Genomic DNA, 14,321 nt, shown 5'->3' with positions numbered 1-14,321 from the left:
CTGTGGATTGTTGTTGCTGCTGGCTGCTGTTCCTTCTAGTATTTATTGTCATACATAGTCTGTCACTTCTTTTAATTGTTTATGGCCTTGTTAGAGCTGTTCTTCGCTTTTCGGTTGCGTATCTTGTTATTTTCTTATTGCTTTTTTTTCGGGGATTTCTCGTACCAGCCGGAGCGAGGGCGATCAACTTTGGGTCGTTCTTGTGATTACTTTGAGCGTAAATTCAAATTAATTCTTTGGAATATACTAAGTAGAAGAGATTGACACGGCGGAGGGGAGTGCTGCGGCAAGTGCGCGCTAACCGGTTTATCAGAAATGGAATAAACACACTGAAATACTGCATATTCAGATACATACGAGTATAAGTCTCCAGATACTTACGTGTTGCTCCACTTGGCCAAGTAATTGCCAGACAATCGATGGCTCATTACATAAATTGCCAATTAGAAGGAGATATACACTACCGATTCGATTCGATTTGATTTGTCTTTACTTTTCCAATTTGTTTCATTTAGATGGCAATTATGTGATTGCCATTGTGTGGCATGTGGCATGCGTTGTCTGTGTGTTGTCTGTGGGCGTGTTCCACATTTAGCGCTTGGCTATGGCAATTTCCCTCTGATTAGTGTTAATGCAATGCCAAAATGCACATCAAATCATAATCACCTTCTTGCCGGTCGTCGGCGAGTTGTCGGCTTTCCAGCACAAATTAGACAGAGCCACTCGACTTTCACGCTCGAAAGTTTTTACGCTCAAGAATTTCTCTTTCGCAATAATTGACTCCAAATCTCTTCAATTAAGCATTTGCCACAAGACCACAACCAGAAACCCCCCACCAGCCCCCAGCCCCCCTCCCCCCCAAAAACAGAACCAGAAACAACTACATATCAGACTTCTTTTTGTTTTTGTTTTGTTTTTTCTTTGCTGCTGCGGCAGTTTGTAGTTTGATTTGCTTTTGCTTGTTCGTGTTTCCAGTGTTTTCAGGTTTTCTGCTCCACTTTCTGCTCGTCCCAACACGCTGCCCCTGCCCCTGCCCCTGCCACTGCCCCTGCCCCTGATGCCTCTGCTGCTGACACGGATGCGGATATGGCGCATGGAAAATCCGCAAGTGAAACAAGTTCATCTGACAATCAGCGTCACTGGGAAGTGGCCAAAACTAGCACAGGGAAAAGCCACCCCAGTGTCCATTCCAGTTCCCCGTTCCCCAATAAAGAAAAAAACCCCCCCCTTCTGTGACCTTACAGAAATTAGCAAGCCATACAACAACAATTATTATCATTATTCGTACTTCTTTTTATGTTTTCTGGCACGTTTCACTGCATCACCACTGCCCCTGCCGCTGGTGGTCATTGTTGGCCATTGACACGGACCGCTTATTGTCTCTGGGCCATAAATAATCACAGACTTCCATGGCCCCTAGCCGCCCCAACAGAGCCCAGACTTTCGGCCCGTTTGGCCTGTTTCTAGTGGCACTTTGTCACTATTTTGTGCCCGAGAGCCTGGGTTCCGGCACTGGCCACGAGAGCGGCTCGAGTTCACATTTTCGCCTTGACCAAAATGGGCAGGAGGGTGGGTCCTAAGTGGTCAAGAGTGCTGAGCACTGTTGCCAGCAGAGTTCAATGTCACATTGGTAATACAATTGGCCAATTGGCTTTCCTCGTGCTTCTCCCGCCAAAGAGTTTTTTCCGTTTCTTTTGGGGTCTTGCTTAAACGATTTTAATTACGATTGTAATGGCACAATCAATTGTTAACAGAAAGGTGGGGCCGGGCCCCAAAATAGCTGCAAGCGATGGCAAAAATAGATTCAATACGGAATTGGGCAATGCCGAGGGTAGGTCCACTTTTATGGAATTGGTTGGGGAATTGAGAGAAAAGGGAGTGTCAAAAATAAGACATTACAGATCAGGGGTTCAATAGGAAGGTGTCTCATAGGATCCCAGTCAGTGGAATGGCCGGGTATCTAAGGCCAAACTATTCAGAATTGTACATTCTTTAGCACACTTTTGAATTAAATCACTTAGTCTTTGGCTTTCTTATTCTCTTTTATTATTTCTTTAAGAAGTTCCACTTAATTTTCACGCTTGAGTTGACTCATTTCCCATGTTTCATCATAATTTGGTCTGCTTTCGCGGGCGCCTCACGTAACTTTCGCACTTTCAATTCATGAATTAGCACATTCATCAATTAACACGTTGTTCACTGGCACTGGTATGACCCCAATTGTGGTAGGAACTTGAATAAATGAATGAGCAACCCTCGTCTCGCCTCGCCTCGCCCTGGGCTCTGGGGTTACGTCTTTGTGCGTGCCGTTTTGGCCATCATAAAGAAAAATCCACAAATTTTCTTGCCTTCTATGCAGTTTCTTTGCTTGGCTGTCATTTTCACTCTTCGATGCATTTTATGCTACCTTCAATCTGTGGGGTTTCCAACATTCTCTTTCCTTTTTCTTCCAACAGCTCTCTACCTTCCCTTAGAGACAACAAGTCTTTGGATTTTTAACCATTCGCTTAGCGCCCAACAAGTCTTCTACCCCTCCCTTAGACCGCGCAAGTCTTTCTCTCTCTTTCCCTCCCTTAGACCTTGCAAGTCTTTCGCCCTTCCCCTCCTTTAGACCCGCAAGTCTTTCTCCCTTCCCTTCCTTTAGACCCCGCAAGTCTTTGGTTTTTTCCCCCTCTTTTTTATAACCATCAAGTCTTCTGTCCTCTACATTCCCTTATGGTATAAAGCAAAGTCTTCGTTTGATTGCATCAGCGTCTACACTTGGAAAAAATATTATTGGATATATTTGAAGGGAATATTAACTGGTGTGTTTCCATGTATCCAACGGATACAAGACCTAGTGTAGGTTGAAGTCCTGGTTGAATAGTTCTTATAACCATCTTTATCACAAGAGATAGACCTCTAATGCTTTGAAATGGAGCAGGAAACATCAGAACACATACTATTGGAAGTCCCTTCACTCCAAAGAAGGAGATCTAAGCACAGGAATCGGGAAATAGGACCCCCCAAAAAGACAGGGCCGGTACAAAAGATCAATAAATGTACTATGTGCAATAAGGACTTGTAATACTTATAATAAATCTTTTAATCTTTAAAATATACCCCCGAAATCTTTATCAAATCATCCCCAAACAAACACCCTTCTTGTTTTCCGCTGTGCACACTTGACTGGTTGCTCAAGTACATTTTAATGAGCGCAAACAAAACATTTTCGTTGTCCTTTTTGTGCACCCTTGCCCCCTTTGGCGTGGCCCGCCCTCGACTGCACGGCGGGGGGCTTTCAAGGTGAATTTTTGTGAAAGGAAATCGATTGATTTGCATAGATGGCTGACAGAGGAGAGGCAGGAAGCAGGTGGGAGGCAGGCGCTGGTGAAGACGCGGCAGGGTCGCCGCACATGACCTATGCCCTTAAGCACTTTTGTGGTTTCCAAAACAACGAATAATGAAGGTGGTTCCGATACCCTCGTCCCGGCTTTAAGTGACCATCGCTTGCCCCGTCCACGAGGGGGAACCAAAAACCAAAAGCGATTGAGTCACTGGTTGCACTGCGCCATTTTTATTTTTAGTTTTAGCAGCTATAAAATCTAGCCAGCATTCGGGATACGACGAGTTTTTCTGAAAATCACAAACAATTGTGCCGGTATTAATTTTTCGACTGCAGCTGTCGCAATTCCCTGTTCGCGGCACACGCGGCGGCTACGTAATTTCCTATTTTCAATGGATGCACAACGATCTGGTCGATGTTTGGCGCTATGTTTGCTTTTGCCCCGCGTTATTTTTCGCAGCATAAATTAGTCCCCCTCCGATCCCCCCACCCACTGAAACTGAGAACATAAATTTCACTTTTGTGTGTGTTTTGTTCGACAGAAAGACAGAAAGTAAAAAGAAAATCAGAGGAGAAACAAAAACATTTCACTTTATAGAGATCTAAAGACACAGGAACCAGGCGATATATTTGTGCCTGAAATTTAAATGATTTAGTACAGGGCCCAGTCAGTGAAAGTTAAACCCCTTGAAACGTATTATATCTGCCCAAAATAGACTGAAATTGAATGTCATTTATTTTGCGCTTCTCTGATTTAATTTGCAATAAATCTTGATACCCCATCCCTTGCACCCTTCCCTCGGAAAACCTTTCAATTAGCCGTATTATCGATTGTTTACTGTAGCCGCGAGCGGGATTTTTTTGTTCGAGCTTGCAAAGTTTTTATTTTCAATTTGGCGCCATTCCAAATTAGCAAAACCGAATTAACGCAGACACAGACCAGCCCCCAGCCCCCAGTCCGCAGGCCGCACGCCGCATGCCGCAATCCCCTCCCATTGCCAGCCTTTATCTCTCGTTGGTTTTCAATTTTCCACTGTATTTTCTCTGCAGAGCCAACGCCGCGTATGAGCAATGTTCAAGGGAAGCGTAAAATGCCGCCGCCGGGCAATGGAAACGACAACGACAACATTTTCTCAGTGTTTGAGCGCCGTAAAAAAAGCCGAAAAATATTTGCACATCTCTGGAAATTACGGCGGGGAGGCAACTCAAGGAACGTGAATATTTTTGCACAACGAAAAGAAAGAAAAACCGAATGCGTTTTCAAGGAAAGTGGTGGCATGGCCTGTCGGGGGCGTGTCTGGTGGTTCGGTTCTGTTGGAGTTTTGTTGATTGCCGCCAGCTCGTTCCGCAAAATTGCTTTACCCCCCCGCGTCTCCCGCGCCGCCAGGAATTTGACAGAAAATTACGAACAATAATGCGTTTTGTTAATGGCGGCGGCGTTGCCATTATCAGAGCCAGGCCCAGACCTAGACATAGACAGCCCCAACCACCTCGTGCGACTCCAATTTCCAAGCTCCATCTCCATCTCTGTCTGGGCTGGCCTGGTCCTAACTTTGCCCATTAGAATGGCTGTCTGTGCCGCATAAAATGCCCATGATTATGGCTTTGCCAATTTAATTGTTCGCCCTGCCCCCAAACGGTGCGACTTTTTCGGGGTGTCGCCAGCATTAAATTTGATTAAAGTTGCCGCCAACTGTTGGCCGCCCTGGCTTTGATTTATGGCATCCATTAGTTTAATCGAAAACTGCACTGAATGTATCTATTCTCTCCCAATGTATCTACATGTGTATCCATAAAGGACAACATTTGGCCATTTTTGTTGCTCTGCCAAATGTTGCCACAAGTCTGGGACACTAACCAAAAGGCAAAGAGCTAAGGGCCAGGCTGTAACCATGGACATAGGGCTACTCGTACATGACATGCACGAAATTTGTTGGCACTTGGCTGTGCCTCAGGGCTGAAACAAATTGCCCGCAGACTGGTGCAGCTTGAGGATATGACGTCGATGGAGCACCCTGGTTCAGACACCCATGGGAATGAACATGTGTGTAATGGGAATATCATTATTAGCATTGTTATTACATGGCCTAAATAGAGCTCGAATTTGGCCATTTTTATCAAAGAATTAAGTCTGAGGAGTACTCAGGGAAATCATTGTTGATTCTCGGATATGGTAGGGAATATTTAAGGATAGAAACATAGACGAATAGTCATACATTTTGAGGAATAAATATAGAATTTAATGAAGAGCAAATAGTTAAATAAGTGTCTACACACTTAGGGAACTAAGAAGCCTAGAAATATGTCCGGAGAAAGAATATCTTATAGAGCTACTTCCAGGGAGAGTATATATTAAATTACTGAATATATTTGATCGCAGAAAACTTTGAATTCAAACCCATATTCCCGCCATTTCTTTCACTTCTAAGCCCACTGTGTGGTGTTGACGTTTTGGGGCGTTATTAGAATTTCAGCCAGGAGGACCCTTCTGCGTGTGGACCAAGTGACTTTTATGCATTGTCGGCGTCTGTCCGGGAGCCCATTGCCGGGCTGCGTCCTGTCCTATCCTGACAACCCTGATGCTTGACATTGCACACAGTGGTTCGCTTCACTCCAGTCGTTTGTCAGTCGTCAGTCTGTTTGCCCGTCCGTCTGGCTGTCACTCAAACACCACCCAGCCCCTCCCTCCCGCTGAATGACCCTTTGCGTTGCATAACTTTTCTCGTTTCCCCCCCATTTTTGTGGCTGCCTTTTTTTTTGTTGCCATTTTTGCGGTTGGCCAAAAGGCTTAACTCGATTTGCCACCACACTGGACTTTCCGAAATGAAAATGAAAATGGAAATGCAAACGGAAGACACGTGTGCCGTGTGGCAGGGAGGCTGAGAGGCTGAGAGGCGGGTAATACCCATGCTGACGGGTATATTCATTTCTTTAGAAAATTAACAGCAATGAAATAGCTATAATTTGTCGTCATTTAGCGCGCAAGAAATGTTGTTTATAAATAAACAGGATTTCGTGGCTGTTTTTGGCTATAAGTAAACAATTTTTGCTGCTGCTGTTGCTTGATTTTCAGATCAAATGAAGGCGTGGGCGAATACCGAACCAGTAGACCCCGTGGCGACCCGTCCGTCCATCTATCTTTTTGCTAATTTCCGAGGGAAAATAACAAAAAAAGATCCCACACCTTAAACCAGAATAAACAAGAAAAAAATAAGATACAGCAGCAATTAATGTTATTTTGGATGAATCCGGAAAAAGTAGAAATAAAAGCGAATAAACGGCAAAGGAATGCATTAAGGAAAAATCTCATAATGAGATAAATAAACCAGATGAAAAATAAAAGTATTTTAAGTTCTGAATTTCATTATATATATTTTTGGGGATTTATGCGGATTAGCAAATGAACTTGAAACTATAAAAAACAATTTTTCACTATTTTAATACAAAGTTTTATATATTTTGGGTACTGAAGAACTAAAGAAAGACTTTGTTATATGTTTAATACAAAAAAATTCCCCAAAATTCAAGGTTATAAGAAATAACCTTCAATGGGACACTAGTACTTCCCCTGCATCTATCTGTTGGCTTCATTTCCAATGCAATGCCTGCAAATGGAGCTCTGACAGCGAAGATAATGGAATACCGAAATTGTGCTTTTGGCCAGACGGCAGCCACTCTACTCTCTGCAGCTGCAAGATTTCTCCGCGGACGTCTGTGCGGTGTGCCCTGTGGAAAATGTCACCACTTGACGGAAGTAATCATCATCAGTCGCGTCATCATTGTCATTGTCGATGCGCAGCACAACGCAACGCAGCGCAGAGTCTTTGGAGTTTGGCAAACACGCAGTTCCAGACGATGTCGTTGTGGCTGGGAGCTGGCGATGGAGCTGGCGATGGCCGGTTAATAGTTCCGCAAACAGCAGACGATGGCCCGATAGAAAGTTGCAAGTCAGAGAGAACTGCAGCCGGAACTGGCCTCTGGCTTGGGCCCCAGTCTGGGCGTGCTGGGGTATACGGCGCCAATGCCAGTTCCATTATATGGCAATTATGCTGGCAACAGCAACAGCAACCCCCCAAAACATTTGGGGGTAAATGTTCGAAAGCAACCCCAGGCTGTAGCGCCTGTCGCCCAGAGCCAGACGCACGCCATGACGTCGTCCGGCAGACCGCAAGTTTCGTTTATACAATCCATGGAGGAGGTGCACCCCCCAGTCCCAATCACAAGGGGAGTCCCAGCTCGCCCCCTCGACCCGAGGAAAGCAAACTTTGCCACATGTTTGTTGTCAACAAATATCAACTCTAATTTTTATGCTGCGTGCAGTTCTGTTTGGAGTTTGTAGTTTGGAGTTTTAGAGACTGAGAGACTGAGCTTTGCAGCTGCACAACGATGGAAATCACTGGGCTTACATGGCCGGGCAACTTATGGCAGTGACTAGCAGATAAACAGATACAAAAGTATCTACAAGTTGTCTTTGTGTTCGCTGGAGCAACAGCATGTGTGTGTCTGTCTTGTCTGTCGCCTGCCTCGCCGCCTGCCACCCCGCCAGCAATTTGTGCTGCTTTTGTTGCAATGTCAAGAAACTTTTTGTGACTCCCTCGGCCCGACACAACCCCCACGCAGCCGGCAAACAGTTAAGTTGTTTTGCCATTTTATGGGCTGCAGCATTTAAGGATCAAGGCATTCAGAATTTATGGCCCCAAAAGCATTTGGTGGTGCGAAACCATCCGTATCCTAAGCCCAAGATTGCCCCGAAAACTATTCACAACTTTCGGTCGGCATTCATTTAGTTCATCCTCGAATCTATCTCTGGTTTCATCGGTCCTTTGTGGGTGCGTGGGGCAATTATACATGGGGGAAAACTTTGCAGACACTTGAGAACTCCCGAACGGGGCACACAGGTCAATGCAGCTCAATTAAATGGCATGTCCAGAGGCCTTTGTATAGAACCAATTGACTCTCAAGTGAAGGGATGCCATGCCCCCGGGGTTCTCAGCGTTCTCGGTGGGGGTTGGGGTGGAAAAAATAACTTTGGCGCCGACACTTGAGTAGCATACAGAGCATTCCGAACCCCCTTTGGATGAGGGACTCTCATTAGACTTGATTTCTATGCGTTTAATGGGGAATTTCAATCAGACGCTGGCCGGAGCTCACTTTTGCGTGAAGTATCTTCAAGTGGCGAGGCCATGTGGACCGGATAGATACTACTTCAATAGAAATGCTGGCTACTGCATTCGTATGCAGTAAAATTGTTGTTTGCACACCCCAACCCAGCCCCCGATCCACCCCGCTCTGGGCCGACTTCTCACAGCCGTATCTTATCGGCTTATCTGGCATACCAATGCGAGCAGACAGACGACCGATTGTTGCCGGTTGTGCAAGCCTCAAAGCCATAGAGATACTTGAATTGAACTTATTGTAATTAATACGAGTGCGCCCCGCTGCTGCCGCAAGTATTTTCAATGCCAAGCGCAGATAGATAGATACAAATGTATCTCAGGCAGCAGAATGGGCGGGCAGCTTCGGAGAATTTCAGCATGCCTTCTGCGGTTTATCAATGCAAAAGATAGTCGGTGCGAAGCCCCAGAAAAGCTGCTGCTGCCATGTGTGGCATGTGTGTGTGTGTGTGTGTGTGTGTGTGGAAAGCCACCCGGAAATGGAAGCGCACTAATGCGTTCTCTTGGTATGCCCGCACTCAGCCTCGGGCAGGGTGGGCGTGTGCGTGTGCAACGCATTTGACAAGCCAGAAGATACAAGATACATTAAAACCAATTCCACATCCATTAGGCAGAGTGCGGGCGTAGCGCGGGGCGTTCTCTGGCGCCCTTAAGTGGTGTCAATTAATAACCAGAGTCGCAGTTAGTCAAAATGTTTTCTCCAACATTTTCGGAGGACACTCTGCTGGATAAACGATGGAGATAAACTGGGATGAACTGTTTATGCCTGGAAGGATATTGATTTTGAAATTGGGTATGTAAAAAGCCGCAAACTCTAATTTCGTCATAGTTTTTTAATGGTTTATAGAACTAGTTTTATTGGTCGATTGATAGCGAACATTGTAATCTTTATAAGTAGTCGTAAAGTCAAGTACTTAAGGAAATGAAAAACTTGTTAGGTTTTGCCTATCGATACAGAATATCAGTACATTTTCGTAATTTTCTTAAGCAGACGAAAGCAAAAACTAAATTGGTTTTTAAGTTGACCGGAAATTGGTCGATTGATTAAAGGGGGATGCAAGATGTACTATAATACTAGTGGAATAGTAATAAGAACACACCCCAAATTACTATAGATTACCTATAGAGTTATGGTCTTCTATTGGGTAAAATCTGTGTACTCTAAGCCTCTCTTAAGAGCTTTAAACTTTGAAAATAGAGCTAGTATTTCCACTGTTTATTGAAGCAATAAATTTCCACGATAATTATACAATCACTATCCCATAAACATAATATTCTCCTAGAAATGTACTAATTAGAGCTTCTCCCAGCTATATCGCTAGCATCATCTAAACAAAGCCAATCAATTTTTCTTCTTTTGCGTGATTCCCAGCCCCAGACAAGTGGATTGTCTGCGGAGTGCTCCCAATAATCCAATGCCAATCCATCAGCAACAAATAGCAGCAATTCCAATCCATCAACACCATATATTGTAGTAGTAGAACCAATGCCACTCCAGCTGCACTACACACACACACACACACACACACACACAGCACACAGCAAACAGCACACAGATACTCCCGCAGACGGACACGTGCATGTTCTAACCGACTCGGCGACCCATTTCCAGACACTTATTAAATCAACAGCACAGCACAGCAACAGCAACAGCAACAATTCCTCGATGGTTCTCCTTTGGTCTCTCACTCTTTCGGACAATAACTCAAGCGATATTGCTGCTCTGTTCGAACAGACCATTGCGCAAATATTACAAAGTCAAAGTCCAATAAAGAAAGAAAAGAACTGGTACCGGCTAGTGGGGTAGAGGGGCTGAGGGGTTGGGAGAGGGCATGGCCAAGAGTTGTGGCTGTGTTGACTGCTTCAACTTATTCAAGCCGGAGCCAAAGGCGAGCTCGACTCATCTTCCACTTGGAGTCTTTTATCCAGAGTTTTGTTGTGCTTTTTATGCTCTTCAAAAGAGGGTACTATGGTTTTGTGACTTTAGTTTGTCAAAAGAGGAGGTCAAAGGACTCGAAAAGCCATGTTTCATAACCATAACCTTCAGATTTACTGATCTCCGGCCCAGATTTTTCGCTTTTCTATATTATAAAGCTCCCGGATTGGCATTGGTATTTTGGTATTCTAAAGAGAATTCAACTAAACCTAATAGGAATCTATAAACCATAGTCACATTTGATCGACAAATTTGTTGACCATTTTTCGTTTAAAAAATTGTACAAAATAGTGCAATAAAGTCACGCATATAAAAATTAGCCCATCCTATAGAAAATTGATTAGTTTATCGGATAAAATTAGTTTTCTTTTGAGAATCGCAATGGAAAAGCTCTTAAAACAGCAGCAAACTGAAAAGTTACACTTAAGACCGGCACAGTCTATTATATATGAAGTCATATAACCTACAGCTAGTAGAGTCTGAAAACTAGACTGTATTTACCAAAGATACTATTGTTTCCTGAGGGTATCAATCGCTTCGGTGCCTCGGTTACCCTTTCATTCTCGTTTGCTGCTGCTGATTCTGCTGCTGTCTGCTTAGTAATTTTTATAGCTATTTCACTAAATTGTTGTCAATTGACTGGAGCTTGGCGCAAGTTTGGAGCATGTGTTGTTGCCAGTGGCATTTTGCTTCCTTTTGCTGCTTTGCTTTTTATTCGATTACATATTATGGACGATGAAGTGGAAAGAGCAGCCAGCGCACCAAGCCATGCCACTCCATTGTGGCAAAGAAATAGTCGTAACTGGAACAAGTTTGTTGAGCATTTCATCAGATCCATTAAACTTTGAACCGGCCATAGACGCCATAAACAAATTCGTACGAGGAGAGAAGAAATCTTCGAGGAATTGCCGAAATTTTGATTGGCATTCTGGGCATTTCGTTTTTGGCAAAAGCTGCGGCGCAAATATCTTTTTGTTGTTTGCAGCGGCAGAAAACAAGCAAATAATAGATAGATGGCCACCTAGATACAGATAAAGATACATATACTGATAAATAAATAAATAATACTAGAGTATAGAGAGCCGTAGAGCCGTGGAGCCTTAGAGCGATGCAGCGGCCAGCGAGACTTTTGTTTAGATTTGACAAAGGCCGCAGGAAGATATAAAACAGTGGCCGGGCCAGAATTCTATGCCAGAATCACAACAACAGAACAATTTTTATTGGGTCATCGGCGGGGCCATATTGGCAGCGGCTGTTCGCTGTTCCCTGCCCGCTGCTGTTGCCACATCGGCTACAGATCTGCTTTCTGTTTGCAACATGCCGCATGGCCACCTTTTTGGCGACTTCTTTGTTGGCTGTCAAATGCTAATTTCGCTGTCAGCAGCCAGCATCCGTGAATACAGGAGGACTGATGTATAGACCAATTTGTTGACCCTTCTTCACGCTTGTGTTGCTCTCGATTCTCGGCTGTTGTTGTTCTAATGCCGTGCCCCATGGGTTAATAAACTTGTTGCCCCACACAACACGGCACGACACGACTCATAAATAAACACTTCTATTGATTTAGTACGCGGTGTTTTCGGGGCTCTCTAACAAAGGCGTTTGTGGTGTGTGTCGCGTTCTGCTTTTCGCGAGTGGAGTGGAGTGTTTACAAGCCCCTTAAACCGTAAACCGTAAACCGTAAACCGTAAGCCGTAAGCCGCTTAAATACGCGTATTCGCCAAGAGTTTCGTTTCTTCTTTTCCGCAGCCAAAGCATAATAATAATAATATTTATTTTGATTATACAAATACTTAATAAACGACATAAGAACATCGAACAATAGGCCAGTAGAAGACAAACAACAAAAGCCAGCTGTGGGCGAGAGTCCCATAGGTTCATGGATCCATTCCGAGCCCCAAGCCCCAAGCCCCGAACTCTCATAATCATTATTGCTATTGTTTGTTATTGCTGTTCTGTTGTTGACTCTTCAATGGTAATCATAAATTAATTTCTACACTCGCAGAAATCTGATTGTTTGCAAGAAGATTATTACTTTATCTGGAAGGTATTTCCAAGGTGTTCATGAATAAACATCCAAGCTTCAATGGTTTAAAGACCTATCTGTCATTGAGAAACTATCTTTCATCTTTCATGATAATCATGCAAGAGTTTCATAAACCACAGATACTCTACTCTTATTCAACATTCTTTGGCGCCTCCAAAGATACAGAATTACTATCAAACATTTTTTCCCCCAGTGCACACAGGGCTTTAATGAGTTATTTGCACTGCGATTGGGGTGCGTCTTAAAATTGTTTTTGGGTTTGGGTTTCGGGTTCGGGCATTACGGGCTATTTGAGGTGTTGGCCCGGACACTCACATGATTGAGGCGTGCCGCAATTTTGGCGTGCTCCTCCTGGTAGGCCTTGCGCGCCTTCCGCTTGTCCTGCGAGAGATGTGTCAGCTTGTCGCAGACCACTTCCAGCTGCTCGGCATTCGACTTGAACTGTTTGGCCTGTTGGTCCAGCTCATCCATGTAGGATCGCCAGGACTTTGTGATGAGGCTGCCTGCAAGACGAAAAACAAACGTTGGTTTCATTAGCTGAGAAGGAGAAAGCTGAGCCAAAGAGGGGGGAAAATGTAATTAGGCATTTGATTTCGATACCCAACAGGTTGGGATGTCGGATGATGGGTATCCGGTGGTATTGCATTTCGAAAATCCAAAGACGCAATAGACTGATAAACAATCGGGCCGTTTTAATGACCGCAAAACCCGAGACAAATCCACAAATTGCATACGTCTGTGAGTCATGTCTCCATTCGAATTGTCTCCACTTACCAGTTGGGGAAAAGTTCAGCCAATGATTCAGCCTCGCTTCAGCTCAGATTTTCGGTTGATTCCACCATAAACCATAAACTAGCTGCCAAACAAAACGGAAACGGAATAGTTGGCCAAAATCTTTTTCGGTTCGTTGAGTTTTATTCGAATCTCAGTTTCGTTGCAGTCAGAGCAGTGGGACAGTGGAGCAGAGCCGCTTGCTCCCAACCCTAAGTTCATGGTCAAGGTGAGACGAGAGGCAAATCAGAGAAGTCAGCAGAGAATAAAATACGAGGCAGCTGCTGCAGTCTAGGTCTGTGTCTGTATCTGTATCTGGCTGTATCTGTGAAACTATCAAATGGTCCGAACTAAATCATTCGCTATGGAAGCATTGAGTGCGTGTGAGTGTGCGTGTGCGTGTGCCTGTGCGCTCCCATCCAGCGGATACGTTTGTTTGGCAATGTAAACAGCAAACAGAAACATTTCCCAGGCCCCAAAACTGACACTGACTGGAAATTATAGCAATTACACTCGTAGTCCGCATCTGGAAGGGTGTGTGCTGCTCTGCCAGCACTGGGGCGGACAGCTGCACTTTGTCGACACTTTGATGAGCTTAGTGCAGTGCAGTGCAGTGCAGTGCAGTGCAAGTATCTTGGAGATACACAGAACGTTTTGCCAGTTTTCCAGCAATTACCCACATGAGGTGGAGCCGAGTCCTGTCCGTGGCTGATGATGCCACACAGAGCACAGAGCACGGAGCACGGTAGTTGAAAACAATTTGCTTGTCTGGTGATTATCTCAAATCGCTTGAAATAAAACCTTACGCGTATTACTCACTGGGAAACGCGATCAAGTCACGCGATTGGCTTCACTCCGGAAGCTTCCCTTTTGGCCGGTGGCGGAGGCTGCCAAAATTCACACTAAAGCCGAAGCACAAACAACAATAGGAAGGAGACTAGATTTTGGCAAGAGGCTCAGGAGATAAACTATATGTAAGATATATGGCTGAACAGATGCTTTCTTTCCCAACTTAATGGCATGAGAGCTTTAATAACTCTCTCTCTCTGCCTCTCCCTCTCTCCCTGG

General features: G+C 44.5%; 1 protein-coding gene across 3 annotated transcripts in view; it reads right to left on the bottom strand.

Annotated features, from left to right (window-relative positions):
• FER (tyrosine-protein kinase Fer) overlaps positions 1 to 14,321 on the bottom strand; it is a 29,165-nt gene that overhangs the window by 13,152 nt on the left and 1,692 nt on the right. For all 3 annotated transcript variants that reach the window (XM_001357810.4, XM_033385786.1, XM_033385787.1), the window contains exon 2: positions 12,798 to 12,985. In XM_001357810.4, coding sequence (XP_001357847.3) covers positions 12,798 to 12,985 — 188 coding nt within the window. The remainder of the gene's footprint in view (positions 1 to 12,797; positions 12,986 to 14,321) is intronic.

This window comes from Drosophila pseudoobscura, chromosome 2, assembly GCF_009870125.1.
Source record: "Drosophila pseudoobscura strain MV-25-SWS-2005 chromosome 2, UCI_Dpse_MV25, whole genome shotgun sequence".
Classification (NCBI taxonomy): Eukaryota; Metazoa; Arthropoda; class Insecta; order Diptera; family Drosophilidae; genus Drosophila; species Drosophila pseudoobscura.
This window is presented reverse-complemented; position numbering and strand designations above follow the sequence as displayed.